The sequence below is a fragment of the Coregonus lavaretus genome, assembly GCF_964263955.1.
Source record: "Coregonus lavaretus genome assembly, chromosome: 20".
Taxonomy (NCBI): domain Eukaryota; kingdom Metazoa; phylum Chordata; class Actinopteri; order Salmoniformes; family Salmonidae; genus Coregonus; species Coregonus lavaretus.
In genome coordinates, this window is record NC_140007.1 from 27,878,643 (window position 1) to 27,901,331 (window position 22,689).

At 46.6% G+C, this 22,689-nt stretch overlaps 1 protein-coding gene across 1 annotated transcript in view; it reads right to left on the reverse strand.

The window, feature by feature from the left end:
* Positions 1 to 22,454, reverse strand: part of LOC311148102 (pleckstrin homology domain-containing family G member 4B-like) — a 43,138-nt gene extending 20,684 nt beyond the window's left edge. Inside the window, exons 1-6 of the mRNA XM_084185011.1 lie at positions 22,338 to 22,454; positions 11,327 to 11,524; positions 9,613 to 11,113; positions 9,336 to 9,524; positions 9,109 to 9,232; positions 8,919 to 9,012 (exon numbers count right to left, since the gene is read on the reverse strand). Of these exons, the coding sequence (XP_084041137.1) occupies positions 8,919 to 9,012; positions 9,109 to 9,232; positions 9,336 to 9,524; positions 9,613 to 11,113; positions 11,327 to 11,524; positions 22,338 to 22,340 (2,109 nt within the window). The 5' untranslated portion in view covers positions 22,341 to 22,454. The remainder of the gene's footprint in view (positions 1 to 8,918; positions 9,013 to 9,108; positions 9,233 to 9,335; positions 9,525 to 9,612; positions 11,114 to 11,326; positions 11,525 to 22,337) is intronic.
* Positions 22,455 to 22,689: the final 235 nt, after the last annotated feature.

The window sequence follows — 22,689 nt, forward strand, 5'->3', positions numbered from 1 at the left end:
GGAGCAGGAACGGGCCGTGCCGGGCTGACGACGCGCACCACTGACTTGGTGCGGGGAGCAGGAACGGGCCGGACAGGGCTGACGAAACGCACCACTGACTTGGTGCGGGGAGCAGGAATGGGCCGGACTGGGCTGACGAAACGCACCACAGACTTGGTGCGGGGAGCAGGAATGGGCCGGGCCGAGCTGGCGATGCGCACCGTAGACTTGGTGCGAGTGGCAGGAACAGGCCGGACCGTACTGGGAACACACACCACTGGCCCTACGTGGGGATCAGGAACAGGCCGGACCGGACTGGCAACACACGCCAGTACCTCTCGCCGTGCCTCTACATCCTCCATCCCCTCTTCCACCAGTGGCCCCCGTAACCTGGCGGCCTCCTCTGGTAACCCGCTGGGCCGCTCTATCGCGGCCTCCTGCTGGTCCGACGTCGTGAGCCCCCCCCTAAAAATTTTCTGGGAGTCTCTCTTCCCCGTGGGCCAGGCCTCGATAATTCTCGCCCAACTCTCGCTCTTCTGCTTCCAATCTCCGCCATTCAGCTCCTCATTTGGCTTGACCCAGTCGAAGCTCTTCCTCCACTGTTGCCAAGTCCACCCACTCTGCTCCTCACTAGGCTGCTTGGTCCAGTTCTGGTGGTTTCTTCTGTCACGCTCGTCTAAGGAGGAGGACCAATGCGCAGCGTCGAAGGTGAACATATTTATATTTAATAGAGTATGATCACACGATCAAAACAACAGACGAAAACGTGATGTCTCTGGTTACATCAACAAACCAAATAAGAACAAGAAACCACAAACACAAAGGGAAAGATAGACAGTTTGAATATGGCTCCCAATCAGAGACAACCAGCTGACACTCGTTGCCTCTGATTGGGAGTCACTCAGGCCAACATAGAAATACAAACTAGAACATAAACAAATGAACACTCACACCCTGGCTCAACATACTAGAGTCCCCAGAGCCAGGGCGTGACACTAAAACGTTTGAACTGATATATTTGAAATATAACATTTGGTGTTTGAAATAGCATAATACTGCTTTTGAATAGTTGTGTCGAAGCAATTCGGTTTAGTATTTGATTTGATGTTTGATGTTTGACATAGCAGAATACTGGTTTTAGGTGCTTGGTTTGGGCTATTTGGTTCATTATTTGATTTAACGTTTGATGTTTGACCGTGCAAAATACTGGTTAAACAATTAGACCGAAATAATTCGGTTTATCGTTGAGATATAGGCGTGCACCAACTTTAACTAGTTAGGTGGGAATTATTTGATTTAAGTGGGTAGACTAGAGTGCTTTGAGTAACGGCGGAATATTGGAGGCGCGCTGGGACGAGAAGCAGCTCCTCACAGCTCCTCAAAAAGTAGAGTTGCGAGGGGAGGGGCTGGAGAGAGCGAAAGTGTGGCTTTTGGAGCCAGAAAAGACTGGCAGTTGGCTGGGAACGCATGTGGGTATCTGACGAGAGAATGTTCTAAACTTGCTCACCGAACGCAGACGTGCGTCATGGGTGAGAAAGTAGAGAATATTAACATTTGCATTTTTGGTAATTTGGCAGACGCTCTTGTCCAGAGCGATTTATGGGAGCAATTGGGGTTGAGTGCCTTGCTCGAGGGCACATCGGCAGATTTTTTGCCTGGTCGGCTCGGGGATTGGAACCGGCGACCTCTCGGTTGTTGGCGCGGCGCTATTGGTCACTAAACTGCCTGCCGCCCCATATGAGTTTAAGATTGTGGCGTTGTTGGATAATGTGATTGGAATAAACTGACCATAAGTAATGTTGTTTTAGACGTAATGTATAATATAGTACAAAGCAAATAGAAGGTTAAATTGAACTAATTATCATGGTAGAGCTAACGTAGTACAGTGAGGGAACTTCATTTTGTGTCAGAGGGTAAGATGAGATCATTAATGGTACTATTGGTGGAAATATATTTATCATTTCAAGGCATGGAGTAACAATCTGCATTTATGAGTGTAAATTCCACGGCTGATGTGTTGATTGAATGGGTACGATGGAGTATTTGGTTTGGTAATGTTGAATGGACTGTTTGTAGCGTGTTTAGGGGTTAAATAGAAAAACTCACGTATTCAATAGGGAATGGGTAAGAGAGAGAGAGTTTTTTGCTGAGGTGAAAGCTACTGCGATTTTCATTTGGTGACGTCACTTGCTCTATGAACTGGGAGTAGTTACTTTGAGAGCATCGCAGATGGTGTGGAGTGACTGGCGATGTCCCTGGTTCGAACACAGGTAGGGACAGTAGACAAAGCTTTCGCAGTAGGGCTATATACCTAGATTACTATGTGGATTGAGAAATGTGAAAGGTTGAATTAGATAGCTTAAATAGAAGTATTCTAGAAAAGTCTATGAAAATATGTTATAAGGTTACCATGCGCTCTCCCCGAAGGAGCAAGGGGAGGGTGAGAGACAGTATAGTTCAGATGGTAGGAACATCATTAAATGTATGCTGACCAACGATAGCAAGTATTTGTTTTATTAATTAGGGCATAGTCAGAGAGAACAGTTAAATAAATTGAATAGCGAACTGAAATGGTTTAGAACGATAATGTATTTTGGTTAGGATGCAAGTATACATTGGCTGTTGTGATGGGGGAATAGCGCCAGCCTGTGGTGGGTTATGGATTTGTTACACAAACTTATATTTTAAATTAAAGTGATGGAATAGGCTACAATTATAACATTATCAGAAAAAAGACACAATTTAATGTGAAATAGTTATTACAATTATTATTGATAGTTATTACAGTTATTATCATTGATCCAGTAATGATATAAGGATAGTAGAGGAAGGCAGGGGATTTAATCTCATTTAGGGAAGTTATATTAGGAAGAAAATACCATTAAATGAGGGAACATTTGATGTAACCGTGATTGTATTGGCTAAACACTCAAATATGACATTTACAGGGGAGACAGGAACAATATAAGGGGAGACAGATTTTCCTAGGGGGTTGAATAAATAATTGATAAATGGATCATTTGAGATGAGATCACATGTAGCAGAGTTAGGGTAATCAATTAAATAATCATTGTATACTCGAGGAATTTTGAGTGGTTTAATGGATTAGTTAGGAGGAATTGGAATGATACAAACAATTATTGATGGGTTAAGACTGGGAATATCTATCATGTTTTGTGTGTACTACCATCTTTAGATTATAACTAGGAGAAAGTGATTAGCTCATCTCAGTTAGGCAGTATTTAGGTCATAAAAGTGAGCTATCAAATTGAGTGAGGCCTGGCTATTTGTGATTGTTGTTTTTTCAAATTGGGTTAAAATGGGTTCACAGAGCCAGAGGCTGTACAGAGAAAGGTGGAGCCCCCATGTTGCCCTAGTGAAAGAACATTCAGAGGAATGGTTATCACTAGGTAAATGGATAAAACAGGGGAAAAACATTACTGATTAGCAGAATACACCAAATGGGGATCAGTATGGCCACTCCACTGGGAGATATAGAATAAAGTTGAATTGGAGAGCAAAAACCCAGCCCAGAGTCCACTTGGAGATAAATTTTAACGGATGACAGAAAGAGATTTTCTTAACTCAGGAACAGGAGGCTGAGTTAGCAGCAATTCCGTTCAAATTATGGTCACAAGGACAGCAGATGTAGGACTAATTAAGGGGGTAGCTCCAGTACAAGTGGTTCCTCGATTCGATAATAGACCATACCAAAAGCAATATACTATGAAACCAGAAGCAATAAAAGGGATAACACCTACATTTGAGCATTTACTTAAGGGAGGGGTGATAATTCCTGGAGATGAGGTACAATGCAACTCTCCAGTATTTCCTGTTAGAAAGGAGGCACCTAGCGCCGACTGGAGGATGGTCATGGACTTACAGTTAGTTTAATATAAATATTATTCCCAGAGTTCCATGTGTACCAGATCCACATACATTGCTGAACCAATTGAAACCAGAGAACTCCTATTTTACAGTGATAGATTTAGCTAATGCTTTCTTTAGTATCCAAGTTCATCCGGATAGTCAGGGGTGGCTTGGCTTTACTTTTCAGGGAAGGAAATGGACTTAGGCTAGGATGCCTCAAGGCTACTCGGAAAGTCTTACAATCTTAGCCCAGGCTATAACTAAGAATTTGGGAAAGTTTGAACCTAGGGAAGGAAGCAAATGTTAGTTTATGTAGATGATATTCTATTGGCTAATCCCACTCAGGAGGGATGTAAGAGGGATACAATCCAATTGTTAACCTTCCTGGCAGAACAGGGACACAAAGTGAGCAAAAATAAACTTCAACTTTGGCAGAGCGAGGTCATTTACCTAGGACACACTATAACACAGGAGGGGCGAATGTTAAACTCATCCAGGAAAACTGCTATATTTGAAGCGCCAAAACCGTTAAAACAAAAAACAAATGATGAGCTTTTTGGTAATGATAAAGTGCTGTAAAGTTTGGATACTCCATTATGTACTGCATACGGGTAAATTAAGTGATCTTATCTATGGGAAGGCAATGGTAGCCCATGGTAAAGTAATTTGGAACTCTAAGGAGGCATACATACATCAGGGATGTTATCCAAATGGTAGAGAGTAACGAGGGATATGACATTGGTAGTGATTTAAAGATGATGAAGTTTTTGGTGGGCTATTAGATATAACTGGGTTAAACATGAACATAGAGATTTTTATTCTTTGTTGCTAGACAGAAGACTTAGGTGACCTAAAAAATAGACTTGTCATGTCCAACAATTAGTCTTCAGGTCAAGCCCGGGAGAGCCTGGGTAGAACAGAGTTTGAACTAAACATAAGTGTTTTTACAAGATAAGAGATTGATTGATTGGATTACTAATTGATTCTGAACTGGATGAAAGTTGAATTTAGCTGCCATAAAAGACAAAGGAAGTGGGAGGAGCAATAAAGAAGCAAAAGATAATCACAAAAATGAAAGGCATGGCAATAGGATGATAAATTACATAAGGATGGTTTAGAAAGGTGGTAATATTGACACATGGGCAAATCATGTGTCAAAAAGGGGGAGTGATAGGATTAAATAATAATGATAGGATTAAATAATAATGATAGGATTAAATATAATGATAGGATTAAATAATAATGATAGGATTAAATAAAAATAAAAAAACAACAATAGAAATTGAGAGCTCAACATGTATGTGTGAAGGTAGTTTATTAACCACACCCGTATGTCAGAGGTTTTGTGCCCCACAGGTGAACTAAAGGAGAAGGTGACCCACTCTATCTCACCAGGAGACTGGGTGTGGATCCAGTCCCTAAAAGAAGAAAAACTGGAAGCAGGCTGTTGGGAAGGGCCCTATCAAGTCCTATTAGATCCATCTGGGTGCATGTCACACACTGCAAAAAGGTAAACCCAGTTATACCTGATGAACAAACACAGAGTTAGGAGAAAGAACCGATCACCATTAGGGCTCGGGGGTTGGCTCCTTAACGAAGATTCCCTTACCCTGTCTGATCATCCCTGTGTGAGTTTGGTAGAAGGTGAAGCAATGGGTTGGCGTCTGACATGTTCTCGGGGCAAGGGTGGGGATTCACAGGTCTCCTGACGGTAGGTAGCTGTCTGATTGTGGGGGCCATATTCCTAACACACTCAAACCCTTCTGATCAGCCAAAAGTAGTAGTTAACCTAAAACAAGTTGATAAAATAATACCTGAGCACAGTCTATGAAGGCATAGGAGACAGCTAGATGTAGGGAAAGGGGAAGATTAGGGACTTTAGGGGAGGACATCACTATATGTATGTCACCATGTACATCCTGGGACTATGTAGTTGCTCATGTCGAGAGCGTGGGGGATGTGTAGGTCTCCGTGCACAGTTTGGGGACAGGTGTAGTGTTGTGAGGGTAGGGAATTGCCAGAGGTGGCAGTGCGACCCATAGAGAGGTGGGTACTGTCTGAGGGTCTGAAGTGCACAGGAACGGGTTTGTCCTCCATGCGGGCCGCCTGGGAGTGTGGTGGGGGAGTCTTGTAGTAACTTGAACTATCTGTGTCCCCCGATAACGAGGTCATTTCGACCTAGGTTGCCTACGTTTGAGGACTCAGGGGATTCTAATTGTTTTTCTAGGACTAGTAAGATAGGATACAGAGTAGGGCATCTTAGCTCTGCTCCTACACAGAGAATATCACAACTGAAAGAGAACATGACTAATCTCTCCTCTTTGTTGCAGCCAGAGGATTTTAGGAACTAAAACCAGGCCCGTGCTGACATCTGATGGTTGTGTGGTGATAACTGATTGTGAACTCACCTACATACGCAAACAATCAAACGTGTCAGAGACTGGTGAGTTGTCACGTAGAAAGTAGGACCTCCTCCCGGGATCCTTTGATGAAAGGATCCTGTGATGGGATAGGAGAACCTCGAGGGGTTCCAGAACAATTCAAAGCTAGGAATCAGATCGCAGTTGAGTTTGAATCAAGTATTTTTTGGTGGTCAACAATTAATAAAAACGTAGATTGGATAAATTATATTTACTATAACCAGCAAAGATTTATAAACCACACTCGTGATGCAATAAAGGGATTAGATGAGCAGACAGCGGCAACTATCTTAATGACATGGCAGAATAGAATAGCTTTACATATGCTTTTGGCTGAGAGGGGCGGAGTTTGTGTTCTGTTTGGATCTATGTGCTGTATTTTCATCCTCAAACAATATAGCACCGGACGGGTCAGTGACAAAAGAGCTTCAGGGGAGTAACTACACTGATGAACAAACTGGCTGAGAACTCTGGTATTGATAGCTCCATAAACGGTTGGTTTGATAACATATTTGATAAATGGAAAACTATTGTTGTAACTATTCTGGGTGAAGTTATAGCTTCTATGGGTATACTTGTTCGTTGTGGATGTTGTCTTATTTCCTGTGTCTGAGGTTTGGTGAGAAAGGAGATGGAGAAGGTGATTTCCCAACAGATGGTGAGATACGGCCCAATCCTGGACTCCAACCTAGGAATGGAGGATATGACCTACCAGGCTTGGTGGAGTGACACTAGAGGGTGTCTAAAGGGGGCCAAAATATACTTCTCTGTTTGTGTTTTATGTTTTAATAGTCTTATGTTTTGTGTTTTATTAATCCTGTGTTTTATGGTTTGAAGTTCTTTGATGACTGGTAACAATTTGCAAGTGGGGTGTAGATGAACTGAGGGTTTGAATTTTTTAGTATCATTATGGCCTATTAATAAAAGTGTGATTTTTTGTTTGTATTGTATTATAATGAATGACAATCTGTGTTTTCTTATTTTTTGAATCACACCTTATTAGGTGTGAAAAGGGGGATTATTGGGGATTTATTATTCTCCTAAATTGATGGGATGACTAATTTAGAAAGAATGCATTCTTGACTGGGCTAATGTAGGTTGTGACACCTGGCAAGGCTGTGATTGATGTGAAGAGCTGTTTTAGGGGGTAAAATGAGATAAGAATTGTGTCTTCAAATGCTAGACTATACTGGTTCTTTGTGATCTGTGAACCTTCCTTGGACGTAGGAATGATGTCTAAGGGAGCTGGCTCTTCTCACTATGATAGGTTGTTATGATAAACTTGTGCCTGGCTGAAGTGTGCAACAAATGGCGCAGAGGAGATGAGACCAACCCCTGAACCAATGGATTGGCTGAGTAAGTTTAAACCACACTCAGTTCTTTACTCTGATTGGCCAGCAGAGAAGTGGGAAACTTTCTCTGTCAGAGTATTTGAGCAACAATCTGAAACAATGGATTTAGTTCTCTGGGGTGTCCTGCGAGGCATCTCAGAGAGCCCGTATATACGAAACATCATATTTACCATTGAAGGTTTTTGCATTAATTAAAATAACTAGTATATCTTAGAAGTCGTGTTGACCTCTTTTGTTCCTAATACCAGATTTGAATTGACGCGACTTTGACAGTACATTTCATGCTAACATCATGCTTTCATTTGTGTTTGGAGCTTATTATCAGTATAGAAGTTAGAATGTTAGCAAGCTAAATGTCCCTTACCTTGAGCCAAGAGCTCGTGGGGAGCTAAACCCTCATGAAGCATTTAAGCCCTAAACGATGCCTGACTGGCAGGCCTGTATGCCACTCCCAGGCAACAACACAGCTAACTTGGCTAGTCTTGTGAGTGAGTGAGTGCCAGCTAGCTAGCTAGTTAGCTAGGTAGTCTTGTTAGCTAGATAGCTAACTAGCTTGTTAACTATGCTGGTTGTTGGCTTGCATAACTGATATGTGTATAATTGTAAGGGACACTTAATGTTTTATGGATAATATTTACATTTACAGAGTATGTGTATCCATTGCTGACAGGCTGATCAGATTCAAGTTCAGCCTCAGAGCTTGATCAGATTCAATAGCAGCCTCAAAGGCTGATAAATCAGGATTCTGCCTTGGAGGCTGTCTGCAAGGAGCCTTAAATATGAAACAGCCTACAAGGCTGCAGTCTGATTGATCAGCTTCTGAGGCTGCTATTGAATCTGAGCAGCCTGTCAGGAATGGAACTCACCCACTGTAAATGTAAATATTATCCACAAAACATTAAGTGTTCCTTATAATTATAAAGATATCAGTTATGCAAGCTAACAACAAGCATAGATAACACGCTAGCTTGCTAGCTAGCTAGCTAACAAGACTACCTAGATAACTAGCTAGCTCACCAGACTAGCCAAGTTAGCTGCGCTGTTCCTTGCATGCGATTGGCTGTGGTCTTGGGGGCAGCACGCAGCCTGGGAGACATGCCCCATGTGCATCTGAACAAATTAATGGATGATGTGTGGTACTTTTGATTATCTTGTGATCTCGACAAAACAACTGAGATAAATAAGTTGTGATCTCGACATAGCGAGGGAATAATTATTTAGATAGCTGCTACCCTCTTGTGGTGATGTTGTGTAGTGCTGATTCCAAAATGACGAGGAAGATGTAAAGTCTTCTTACCTGAACCACCAACAAGGCCTTATTGAACTGTGGTGGAGGTGAACTCTTACGAGCATCAATAACTAGTGTCATTCCAAGTTCTCTTAGTTCTCTCCTAGAAATTATGAAGATGAAAACAATGAATTAAGAATATAATCCAGTGGTTCAGGCTACAGAAGAGAGGGACCAGCCCAGGGGGTATCATACATACCTGATTACAGAGTGGAGGTAGAGCAGAAGTTTGCAGAGTTCCAGACTAGACACTAAAGGAGATCTCCATCCTTCCTGGTCTCCGTACACCTCAACCACCAACCGACCTGTCCTGTCTCTGCCACCTGAGTATGGGAGAGGGGAACATGAGGATCTGATACACTTTCCCTGGACAGATATCATACACCTCTGTCTCTGAGGCAAACCATGTAAGGGGGGTTTCCATACCAGTAAGACATGCTACTCCCATCTGGAGGTGGTGAGTGCTGGGTTCTGCTGAGGCTGGTAACTGGACCTTAGACCTGGGCACAGCATAGTGACCCAGGGGCTGCTGGGTAATTTCAAGTGGAGGGGCCGGTGGAGGGGTCTGGTGTCCGTTTGTAACGGGTATGGAGGGTTGGCCAGCTTTGGAGACATCTTTAGGAAGGAGGGATGATACAGAGGGATGTGATATATTTCATATACTACAGAATAACAAAAAGATGTCATGCTGTAGACCTCTTACCTTGGTTGGGCAGTCTCCGCCTGTTAATCTTTGGGGAAACCAGTCCAAAAGCTGTGGCATTTTTACATTTCACTACATGTAAGCTGGGAATCATCTTTGTAGGTAAGTCAATGTCCCTCCTACTTTTTCTTCCTTGTATCACAACTTCACACTTCTCTGATATGTCCACAATAGTGGTCGACAGTGAGGAGGGACATCTCCCATCATCCTCTTTAGTGTCATTCAGGCTTTGTAAAATTCCACTGGATTTGGTGGTCATTTCTGTAGACTCCCTAGTGTCACATAGGCCTTGGAAAACTCCACTGGATATAGTGTTACTTTCTCCAGACTTCCAACAGGGAACAGTGCTAACAGGGGGAGTCTGGTCATGGTGACCTGGGTCTGGATGGTAGCACTGCTGGGAGGGACCAGGACATAGTTCTTTACCCTCTGGTCCCAGCCTCCCCTCACATGGACTAGCTTCCTCCAGAACCACCAGTGTATTCAGTCTATTGTCTCGCTCAAAGGTAATAGGGTTCTGCAGTGCTGAATGGTAAGACTCTCTGTACCAGCACCTGAGTTCCTGTGCTTTGGACACCTGGCCCATTCTCCTCCTCATGCAAGGGGTGCAGGGGGGGTCCTCGGAGAACCGGACGGTCCGGCTGCAGTGTGACGGTTCCCTGAGGGGCTGGTGGGGGGCTGGGGCCAAGGCTGGGGGCAGGGCTGGAGCCGGAGGAACACCAGGCCTGTTGAGGGTAACAGGCCTAAACATGGGCGCTCTGGGGTGTGTGTGACTGTGAGCCCCACTGAGAAGCAACGCTTCTTTCTCCTTAGTGAACTCCACCAAGTCTATATATTCCCCCTCAACCTCAGAGATGTTGTTGCTGCGGCTGTCCCATGTGTTGGGAGACACCCAGCCTATGGGCTTAGCCACAGGCCAATCCTGATCCACCTTAACCAGCCTGGTGCAGTTACTGTCCACCAGACGCAGCGACACCGCAATGCCATGTTTAGCAGGAGAGATCCTTGTCTCAACAGAGTACCCAGAGGCAGGGGGAGGCAGCACCAATGAGGGCCCTGGCCTTGCCACTTTCTCCTGTTGAGCAGCAGCAGGGTCAGGAGATGACAAGGCCATAGTTCTGGGTTTATCCACAAACTCAGGTAGAGCCACCTGTGCCCATGGCACCTTCACCATGCCCTGGTCTGTGGAGAGGATACATTGGCTGAGAAGGGTGCCATGGCGGCCACGGTTGAGCTCTCCCAGCCAGTCCTCAGTGAAGATGCAGGGGTAGGAGGTCTCAGGGATGGGTGTCTCCTCCACCTCCCGACCCTGTCCCTCCTCCTCCCCCAGCAGGCTCCGGACCACGATGCGGGCGGACTGTTCAGAGAAGGGTGCCACCTGTAGGTAGAAGTCCCCTGGGCGCAGCAATAGGGGGTTGATGGAGGCCAGCTGGATCACCACCTTCTCACGTAGACACAGAGGCCAGCCCTCACAGCGGAACACCACATCAGAGTACTGGGCCTGACGAGAGAAAATGACAAACATTTCTTTACCATTTAATTTGTCTTTATACTTAGCATTACTTAGCAAGCTTTGTAATTGAGGTAACTTTGTTTGGTATAGGTGGTATTTATTTGAGCCTGTATGCCTGTATATAATGTGTATGGTGAACTGTTATGTCTTTTTTGTATAGCATCTGTGTTGATGTGTATATCTCTGAGGCTGTTGACTCACACAGGCAGCCTGCTGAACACTCTCAAGGATGTGTTTGGCTGGAATGAGGAAGTCCAGCAGACACTGGAGGGCGTCTCCTTGGTAACGTTCCTCTATGACCTGGAAGAGCTGGCTCAGGACGGTGGGGGCTGTGGCCTCGAAGGGAGGATAGAGGGCTGAGAGGGTGTTCTGGATGGACCTGTCCAGAGACTCAGGGTTCTATTAACAGAAGAGACAGGCCTGAGGTCAGCACAAACAAAAGTTAAAATATTCAAACGTTTTTTTGCCCAAGAAAAGATGGAGATAAAGATTAGATACAGGCAGGAGTTGTTTCTCACATACATAGGCTACGGTACATTTGCATTTCTGCATCCCTTCAAAAACGCTCAATTGACATCCATTAGGTCATAAAACACACAATCACCATTGTCTGCTATCCTTTGATCCTGGCATCCCTCAGTATGTTTCCAGTAAGATCTCAGACAAACGCCACCTTTTTCCTTCTTCCTTCATACAGAACAATCCATAACTGTTCACCAGAGACAGATGTTGACAACACAAGGACAATGTTGCTGTGGATGTCAGAGTTGCTACAGTATCACGCAGCATATGGGCAGATACCAAGCATCCATAAACAGACTGGGGGTCTCTGCTAGAGGAGAGGCCTGGTTTATGGTTTCACATTCTCTCTGACCTCCTCCACTTTTAGGCCCTGCTTAATTTAGCTTTGTGAAAGCCATGCGTCTGCTGTGGGAGGAAAATGTATATGTGAATGTTTCTCGTCTCAATGGAGAACCTCTGTAGGAGGAGACATGTTTCTATGGTCTGGTGCAATGTGGTTACCATGCCTTGCCAAGCTACATAGACTGATTTCAATATAATTGCAGGGATATTATGACTGGCAAATGTTACTAGACACCACCCTCTTTATTGTTCAATTATATTTCAACAGATTGTGAATTAGAATAAATATACAAAATGGAGTAATGAAGCCATTTCTATCAACAATACATATTTTTCCTCAATGGGAAAATACGTTGCCTCCTTGCTCACAGTGCTTGATGAGTTTGTTTTGAATGGAGAAATACCACTGTGATGATTCCACAGATGATTCCACAGAACTCAGTGTATCCCAGCCCTGGTGTGGAGATGGAGGGAGAGTCTGGGCGTATCAGGTCGTGATCAGAATGATCCCTTTGGACCTTGTCTGGCTGACTAGCCTACTTCCTGTCCAGCTCTCAGTTATTACTCCATCTGCTAGTCTATGGTGGACAGGAGAAAAACCTAGAACTTCACTAATCTCTGCACCCAGTAACCAAATCTGCACACTGGCTACTCAATTTGTACACTTTTATGTAACAGTCTGACACAAGAGACTAGCCCTCCTCTAAAACCCTCTCCTAAATCTCTAGAATTCTCAGGACCATTTCCACAAATAACCTTGATCTCTCCAAAGACAGCAACCATCATTACACCTCTTGCATGACTAGGCCACCACAGTTCAGACCGTTCCCCAGCAAAATGCAGAGGAGGTGGGATATCACACTGTACTGGGGTCCCCTGTATCCAGTGGTGGGCTCATAAGTATTTAGAATCGAGAATGTTGTGGAGATACAGTACATGTGGGATTTTCATCTTATAAATGTTTGGATCATTGTCTTGGAAAAGCTGTGTTCCTCCTGAAGGTGATAGAAACACCTGCTTCATGGTCCAGGGAGTTTCTATGAAAGATGTGTTATGTTCTTCATAGCCTGAATCTGTGGTATCCGACTGGGCAAAAACTGGTTGAATCAACATTGTTTCCACATCATTTCAACCCAAAAATTATATTTGATGACGTTGAATTAACGTGGAAAACTGATTGGACTGGCAAAAAGTCATCAACGTCAGGGAACTTTCGTCTTTTTTTCACCCAGCTTTTAACCTAAATCGAATGACAAGGTGACATTTTTGGTTGATTTCACGTAAAATTCACGTTAGTTTACAACTCAACCAAATGTAAATCAAAACTAGATGTTGAACTGACATCTGTGCCCAGTGGGATCTGATGCAGGGTTGGGCCTGATGTTGGGTCAATAGAAAATCAGATCCTGGGCTGACCCATTGGAACATGCCTGTGACCTGAAAACACATTTCCAGCACCTGTAGGGGCTTCTGAATAAAGCCCTTATGTTATGTCATACTATGGTTGAATGCTTCTTGATCTCTGCACATAAAAAAGCACTGCAGGGCACGTTACTCATCAAGCCATGATAACAAGCTCTAAGGAAAGCATGACAGGTCACTGCTGGTTTGAAATGAAAAAAGATTAGAGCATCCAAGGGTTTGCAATGTGGGAAAGTGGCATTAGCAGGGCTAGCAGGGTCATGACTCACGGTTACTGTTATGTCTGAGCAACAAGAGAGCACCCTGTGGGTGTAAACAGCAAGCCTGCCTAACAGTCTACTGCTGAGTGCTGACATTCTGCTGAAGAAACACTGGGGACTAAATAAATACACATCCCTCACACTCGGTCACTAAAATAAATGTCTTGTCTCAGATTGCAGTTTATTGCATTAGGATATCACAGTGGGGCTTGAGTATATTCAGATATTTCAGTTTAACATTTCTCTTCACTTAAAAGCTAACCCAAACAATTCCTTCTAAGCCGGTGGCAGAAAGGACTTTGAAGTATCTTCAAGTATTTCGGTATGAATTATCTTGTATACATAATGTCTGGAAGAAATATCATGTATAATAGCGAGCCCATGGATGATGCTATTTAGCAGAGCATCTGAGCCATTTCTGACACCAATTGAACTTCAAATAGGCAAAAGCTACATTTCCTGTGTTTATGTCTGTTTTTTTTTATGTTCAACAAATCAGGTGTAGATAATATGTCTGGATTCTCCCAGATCAGACCAACTATCTTTGTGACGTCTGAGCGACATCACAAAGATGTCTGAGCGACACCACCCCCAGGATGACCGTCCACACATCCTTCTCAGTGATTCTCCGGGGCAGACAGGCACAGTTGACCAAGCTAGCCTATTAAGAATCTAAGAGATCACAAACACACAAAATGAATGATGAACTGTAATGGCAGCTTGACCAATAGAGGGTTGCTATAGCATCCGTCCCTGTGTATCTCTGGTATCCTACATTCTGGTACATTATTCACGTTTCTATTCAACATTTTAGTAAGTGGGTTAGTTCTGTGTGACTGCTTTTGAATCAAATTATAGCCTGCTGTGGCAACCACTAAGCAACCAACACATACTGGCTGTTTAGGAATGCTCCAAACTGGAGATGAGGACAAAGGTGTGTATTGTTTAGCTGGGATGAGCTGCCTGTCAGTAACCAACCAAGATGCTATAAATCTGTTCAGTTGAGAAGCTGAGAAGCACCTACCATGTATCGAAAGGATAAGAGCTCAACATAAAGCCACGATACTTGTATTTAGAAGGCACCTCTTTCAATAAAATATGTGAGTGAATAAGTAAGAAAAGTACACTGCTGCTTATTTTACAGTCCCTGTGTTGGTGGTGTGTGTTTAGTCTTACAGTAGATGGAAAATAATGCAAACTAACACAACCAACTGTACGTAACAAGTTTTCTTTGTAACCTCAATCATCTGTGCTGTTTGGGTTTTGTACTGGCATGCCGTGATATTCATATCTGTGATCTAAATAAATCAATATTGCTGTATCATTGTTTTAATTTACGGGCCAGTTAACAGAATGGTCTCATTGCATAATTTGAAACAAAACTCAGCCCAACTGCACTAAAGACACACTGTCGAATCACTACAGACACTTAATCAGGAGCTGTCTAGGTTTAGTGTCTTTTGGGTTCCATAAATGTTTACCCTGAGGGTAGCAGACTGACTGCTGCACATTTACACACTAATTCAACTCTCCAGGTAAATGTCAGTAAATGTTTGCTTTGAAATTGTCTCTTTGAAAACTGTGCTTGTGCCCATAATCATGGAACTAGCTACATTATTAAACAGAGGGTGGAATTTAAAGAAAACTTTTCCTTGATAACACCGGAACAAAGTCATGATACATGTTCCCTGAAGTAAATGGGCCAGGGGCATACAACATGCTGAGGGCAAATATCTTGCATTACACAGCAGAATTTACAGACAGGCATTCAATTACATACCAGTAGATTTACTCAACATCTTGGTTAACCCCCTCAGGTCAGAACGTGCTAACGCCCTCCATGAGAACACGCCAAATTACATGAGAGTGTCATGGGCCTCTCACTCCACCGGGTTACCACCTTAATTTTCTTCCACTCTGCTCACCACTCTCTCTACTCAGCCTAACTAGCTCCACCTGTCCCTGCTCTGCTCTGCTCTAATTACTCTGCCAGCTGCGCTGCATTACCCACTACCTCTCCCAGTATTTAAGGCCCTGTCTTTCAGCTCTCCGGTGTCAGATCGTCTGCAAAGCTCACACCCGGAACCTGTTTGCTCGCGCTTCTGGCTCACCCTGGTTTTGTGACCCCGGACCTGCCTGTTTTTTGGATACTCTTCTGCCTCAGGAGATCCAGACCTGCTTCTGCCATTACGACTCCTGACTACTCTTCAATCCCGGTAACTCTGACCAGCCTTCTGCCTTGCTACTACGTATTTTGGATTTCCCTTGAACTGTACTGCTGCCTGGTTTCATTCCGCCCTGTTGTGTCTGTGTCTCCCCCCCCCAGGACTTCTGGACCACCCACCACCGGCTTCATAGGACGCATCGCTGCCACTGGGGGGGGCACAGACCCAGCGCATTGGACGGGATCCCTGTTACCCCTGGAGCCTTCATTCACTCCCTACTTCCCTTTTCCCTTAAGTTTAATAAACTTTCTGGTGTGACGCAATTGTGGTCCTCTGGTCGTCTGTCTGAACCGTGACAGTACGATCTGACCATTATGGACTCAGCGCACACTTTCCCCGACATGGAAACCGATGAGCATGAGCAGCAGTTCCAGCAGCAGCAACAACAACTCGCCATGATCATTCAACTCCTCACCAACCTTACCCCAGCCAGTCTGCCCACCAGCCCAGCCCCCGAGTTACCTGCCCCGGTCATTGCAGCCGCTGCTCCGGAACCCAAGATTGGAAACCCCGAGCGGTTCAACGGCGATTCAACCCAGGTCCGGCCATTCCTGACTAGCTGCCGGCTTCAGTTCTCCTTGCAGCCAAGGACCTTCGCCACGGAGGGGGCTAAAGTTGGGTATGCCATCACTCACCTGACGGGCCGAGCTCGACTCTGGGGAACAGCAGAGTTCGAACGTCAAACCCCCGCATGTGCAACCTTCGACCTGTTTGCTGAGGAGATGCTGAAGGTGTTTGACCTGGATTCACCCACCGCAGAGGCGTCTCGTGAACTGTTCAGTATTCGACAAGGCAGACGTACAGTCGCAGACCATTCCATCGACTTCCGAACCCTGGCTAGACGAAGTTCTTGGAACACACCATCGTTGGTGGACGCGTTCTTCCATAGTTTGGCTGACTATATCAAGGACGAGTTGGTCTCCCATGAACTGCCTTCCACTCTTGATGAAGCCATCGCACTGACTGTCAGGATCGACAGAAGGATACAGACCCGTCGTCGTGAGAGGGGGCGCCAAGGTCCACCTACTACCGGCATTCGGAGAGATCCGACTGGGCTCCTGTCATCTACTGCCACTCACCCAGGTCAGCTTGATCAGTCTGAGCCTATGGAGATTGGGCGAGCCTCCCTCACTCCTGCAGAGCGCCAGCGCCGCTTCACCTCAAACCTCTGCCTCTATTGTGGAGGTGAGGGACATCGTGTGGTAACCTGCCCTTTAAAGGGCCGAAGCTCACCGGGCATAGGGGGAGTCCGGTTGAGTTCAATGACCATCCAGTCCTCCGACCGCAAACCCCTGCTGCAAGTTCACCTCCGCCTCTCTGACTCAACTCACACCCTGGCTGCTCTGGTGGATTCTGGCGCCGAAGCCAACATAATGGACATCAAGCTGGCACGCCAACTGGGACTGGAGAACCTCCGTTTGACACCTCCTATTCCTGCCCGGGCACTGGACGGACACTTACTCGGATCGGTCACTCATGTCACGGCCCCGGTCTCGATGGGTCTGTCCGGAAACCATCAAGAAACTATCCAGTTTCACCTGCTCCCCTCTCCAGGCCAACCCCTCATCCTGGGTTACCCATGGCTCCGCCGGCACAACCCTCAGCTCGACTGGGTGACCGGGGTGATCAGGGAGTGGGGAGAGGACTGCCACCGAACCTGCCTGCTTGCTGCCGCACTACCCCCTCGGCCAGTACCTACTAACTCCGCTCCTGACCTCTCCAATGTCCCAGAATGCTACCATGGTCTCAGAGAGGTGTTTAACAAAGCAAGAGCCACATCTCTGCCCCCTCACCGACCGTACGACTGTGCCATCGACCTCCTCCCTGGAACAGCTCCTCCAAAGGGTCGTCTTTATTCGTTGTCTGCTCCTGAAAGAAAGTCCATGGAGGACTACATCAATGGCTCTCTGTCCGCAGGATTAATCCGTTCATCTTCATCTCCTGCTGGTGCTGGCTTCTTCTTTGTGGGGAAGAAGGACGGATCTCTTCGCCCCTGCATCGACTACAGGGGACTCAACGACATCACAGTGAAAAACCGTTACCCTCTGCCTCTGCTCACCTCTGCTTTTGAGTTGCTCCAGGGAGCCACTGTTTTTACCAAGTTGGATCTCAGAAACGCTTACCACCTAGTGCGGATCCGGGAGGGAGATGAATGGAAAACCGCATTCAATACACCAACAGGCCACTACGAGTATCTGGTTATGCCTTTTGGCCTCACCAATGCTCCTGCTGTGTTCCAGGCTCTAGTGAATGATGTACTGCGGGACATGTTAAACAAGTTTGTCTTCGTTTACCTGGATGACATCTTAATCTACTCCAGAAACCTGTCTGAACACACCCGCCATGTCCAGCAAGTCCTTCATCGTCTTCTGGAGAATTCCCTCTACGCCAAGGCAGAGAAATGTGAGTTTCACGTCAAGACAGTGGCCTTCCTGGGGTACATAGTGGCAGAGGGAAGTATCCAAATGGATCCTGCCAAAGTATCAGCAGTCACTTCATGGCCTGTTCCGGAGAACAGAAAGAAGCTGCAACAGTTTCTGGGGTTTGCTAACTTCTATAGGAAGTTTATCCGGAACTACAGTACCGTTGCTGCCCCTCTCACTGCTCTAACCAGCACCAAGCAACCCTTCACCTGGACCCCAGCAGCCGACAAAGCCTTCAGTACCCTCAAGGTGAGGTTCACCTCCGCTCCCATCCTCCAGATGCCTGATGTGGACCGGCAATTCATTGTGGAGGTGGACGCCTCGGATGTGGGAGTTGGTGCTGTGATTTCTCAGTGGGCTGCGGAGGATAGGAAGCTCCATCCCTGTGCCTTTTTCTCACGTCGGTTGTCCCCCTCTGAGTGCAATTACGACATAGGGAACCGTGAGCTGCTGGCTGTGAAGCTTGCCTTGGAGGAGTGGCGTCACTGGCTGGAGGGGTCCACCATTCCATTTCTCGTTTGGACCGATCATAAGAACTTGGAGTACATCCGCACGGCCAAACGGTTGAACTCCAGGCAGTCCCGCTGGGCCCTGTTCTTCACCAGGTTTAATTTCACTCTGTCATACCGGCCTGGATCACGCAACACCAAGCCAGACGCCCTCTCCCGTCAATTCCAGAAGGATGACACCCCCTCCAAGGACCCTGTGTCGATTCTGCCAAGTCCCTGCATCGTTGCAGCTCTGACCTGGGCTGTTGAGGAACAGGTGCTGGAGGCTCTCCGTAACCAGCCAGGTCCCAGCACTTGCCCAGCTGACCGCCTTTTTGTCCCCGAAGACCTGAGGTCCCAGGTCGTTCAGTGGGGACATGACTCCCGCCTAGCTTGTCACCCTGGCTCCACCCGCACTTACAACCTGCTCACCCAGAGGTTCTGGTGGCCCTCTCTGAGGAAGGATGTACGGGAATTCGTCCAAGCCTGCCCCATCTGCAACCAACACAAGTCGTCCTGCCAGCCCCCAGCCGGATTGCTGCAGCCCCTGCCTGTGCCCAGACGTCCCTGGTCTCACATCGCCCTTGACTTTGTCACGGGGCTGCCCCCTTCAAGTGGCATGACCGTCATTCTCACCATCGTTGACCGTTTCAGCAAGATGGCACACTTCATTCCCCTCCCCAAGCTCCCAACCGCCAAGGAGACCGCCCAGGTGGTCCTGGAACACGTCTTCCGGATCCACGGACTGCCAAAGGATGTAGTTTCTGACCGTGGTCCACAATTCTCCTCCGCTTTTTGGAAGGAGTTCTGTCACCTGCTGGGAGCCACAGTCAGTCTGACTTCCGGATTCCATCCCCAATCCAATGGGCAGTCAGAGCGGGCTAATCAGGAGCTCGAGAAGGCACTGCGATGCATGACTTCACGCAACCCCCACTCCTGGTCGCAGCAATTGACATGGGTGGAGTACGCACACAATTCTCTGACCTGCTCTGCCATCGGTATGTCCCCTTTCCAATGTGTTTATGGATACCAGCCTCCTCTATTTGCCAGCCAGGAAGAGGAGGTTACTTGCCCATCTGCACTTGCTTTTGCCCGTCGATGTCGCCGCACCTGGTCACAAGCCCGAGCCACACTCCTCAGATCCGTTGCCAGCTACACTACCGGGGCCAACCGTCGGAGAATTCCTGCTCCCACCTACCATGTTGGTCAAAGGGTGTGGTTGTCATCGAAGAACCTGCCACTCAGGGTGGAGTCGCAGAAGCTGGCACCTCGGTTCATTGGCCCATTCCCTATCATAAGAGTGATTAGCCCAACTGCTGTCCGGCTCCAACTGCCTAATTCCCTGAGGGTGCACCCCACTTTCCATGTGTCTAAGATTAAGCCCATCCATGAGAGTCCGCTGGTCCCTGCTGCGCCTGGTCCTCCTCCTCCACGGCTCGTCGATGGTGGTCTGGTTTACACCGTCCGCCGCCTGCTTCGGTCCAGACGGAGGGGTAGGGGTCTCCAGTACCTCATTGACTGGGAGGGCTATGGACCTGAGGAGAGGACCTGGGTGCCAGCTAGTCGGATTGTGGATAGGACTCTCATCACCGCTTTCCACCAACGGCATCCTGATCAACCTGCAATCCGTAGGGGCCGCCCCAGAGGGGTCCCTAACCGTCCGGCCCGCTCGGCTTCCTGTCCTGTGCCTGATCCTGTCTCGGGACCTGTCCCATCTCCCGACCACGGCCCTCCGGCTTCCTCCGAGGATGAGGACGTTCACTCGGACCGTTCGGAGGAGTTCTAGCCCTCCTCCGGCTCCCCTCCTCCCGCCCGGCGTGGTGTTGCTCTTGGGACTTCTGGGGCCGTCCTTTGGGGGGGGGGTTCTGTCATGGGCCTCTCACTCCACCGGGTTACCACCTTAATTTTCTTCCACTCTGCTCACCACTCTCTCTACTCAGCCTAACTAGCTCCACCTGTCCCTGCTCTGCTCTGCTCTAATTACTCTGCCAGCTGCGCTGCATTACCCACTACCTCTCCCAGTATTTAAGGCCCTGTCTTTCAGCTCTCCGGTGTCAGATCGTCTGCAAAGCTCACACCCGGAACCTGTTTGCTCGCGCTTCTGGCTCACCCTGGTTTTGTGACCCCGGACCTGCCTGTTTTTTGGATACTCTTCTGCCTCAGGAGATCCAGACCTGCTTCTGCCATTACGACTCCTGACTACTCTTCAATCCCGGTAACTCTGACCAGCCTTCTGCCTTGCTACTACGTATTTTGGATTTCCCTTGAACTGTACTGCTGCCTGGTTTCATTCCGCCCTGTTGTGTCTGTGTCTCCCCCCCCCAGGACTTCTGGACCACCCACCACCGGCTTCATAGGACGCATCGCTGCCACTGGGGGGGGCACAGACCCAGCGCATTGGACGGGATCCCTGTTACCCCTGGAGCCTTCATTCACTCCCTACTTCCCTTTTCCCTTAAGTTTAATAAACTTTCTGGTGTGACGCAATTGTGGTCCTCTGGTCGTCTGTCTGAACCGTGACAGTGAGAAAATAAACACAGGCCTAATCTTTGTGGATCTACTGTAAACCATCACTGAGCCACTGAAAAAACAAATGTTATAGTTAGTTGTTTCACGAGCTTTGCAAATGTGGCCTTTCTTGCGTGCAAATGCTAATTATGATGCCTTGAGCAGCAGAATGGCTTGAAGTTGGTGGCAAACCAGTAGTCTAGTAGTAGTAGTGAGCTTAAAAATAGTTCATTATATTAAAAGTGGGGGATCAGTTGCACCATCTTTACTCATCCTCCTACCTGTAATTATGTCACAGCTGAACATAGTGTTATTCAAACTGGAAGTTTTCCCTCCCTCCCATGATCACAGCGATAACAATTACACAGAGAGCATTAACTTAAAGCCTGAATTTTATGACATTCCATGAGTGGCCTCAATGTTTGAGAGCTTACTGAGGTAACCAAGCAAAACAGTTCATAATTTGTACTGCTGAAGAAAGAACTCTTGTTTTCAGGTGGTGATTCAATGGAAACATACCGGTATGATGGTCACTTCAGTTCCTAAGCCTACCTCTCCAATGTACTCTCATCCAGAGCTATAAAGAATATAAACATATAGCCATCCCATCTCCAGAGTCTGAGTAGCACTTCAGTAATTTTTTCCCAAAGGGATCCTTTGTGTAATTCTATGTGCTAGACACATTTATAAGGGGAGACGCAAGGCAACTGATACAGTGGGTGTTTTGTGAAATCACTGGGAATGCACAGTAATCTGAAACCCTCACCTTGAGTCAAAACATTTAGCTGTGTAGCTAGCTATGTTTAGTGGGAGCACAGGGGCATGAAACCCTACATGTGTGTTTGTAATGACAGAGATTGTGGGGCCAATTTAGACATTTGAAGCATGTAAATGTTAAATATTTAAAAACATGATGGACAATGATGAAAATCATATCAAAACAGCAAATACTGGCAATAAACACATATGAAATGGAATGAAATGCAGTCAAAGTAAGCCATGTTGAGCAGCAGTTACAGTACCATGTTTCCTACAGTGTGTTGGTTATCCAGTTAAGCAGGGATGTCTCTGAGTACAGAGTCCAGTCAGGTGAATAATCCTTAGACAGACGGGTCTCACAAGGTGACAAACTGATCACAGTATTCTCCATTCTATCCACATTGACTCTCATTGCTTAGTGAGGAAAACAGAATTTTAAGCAACAGGAAAACTCCAATATAATAATATTGTAAAAAAAGATATTGGAGGTCCCGGGTGATCTTCTGCTGCTGCTAATAGCTCTCCTGGTCTGCTTTTCCTCTCCTGGTGCTATGTTTGTCTGCCCACAGTTTGAGAGGAGGCAGCACGACCCATGCAGCGTATGAGAAAAAGCAT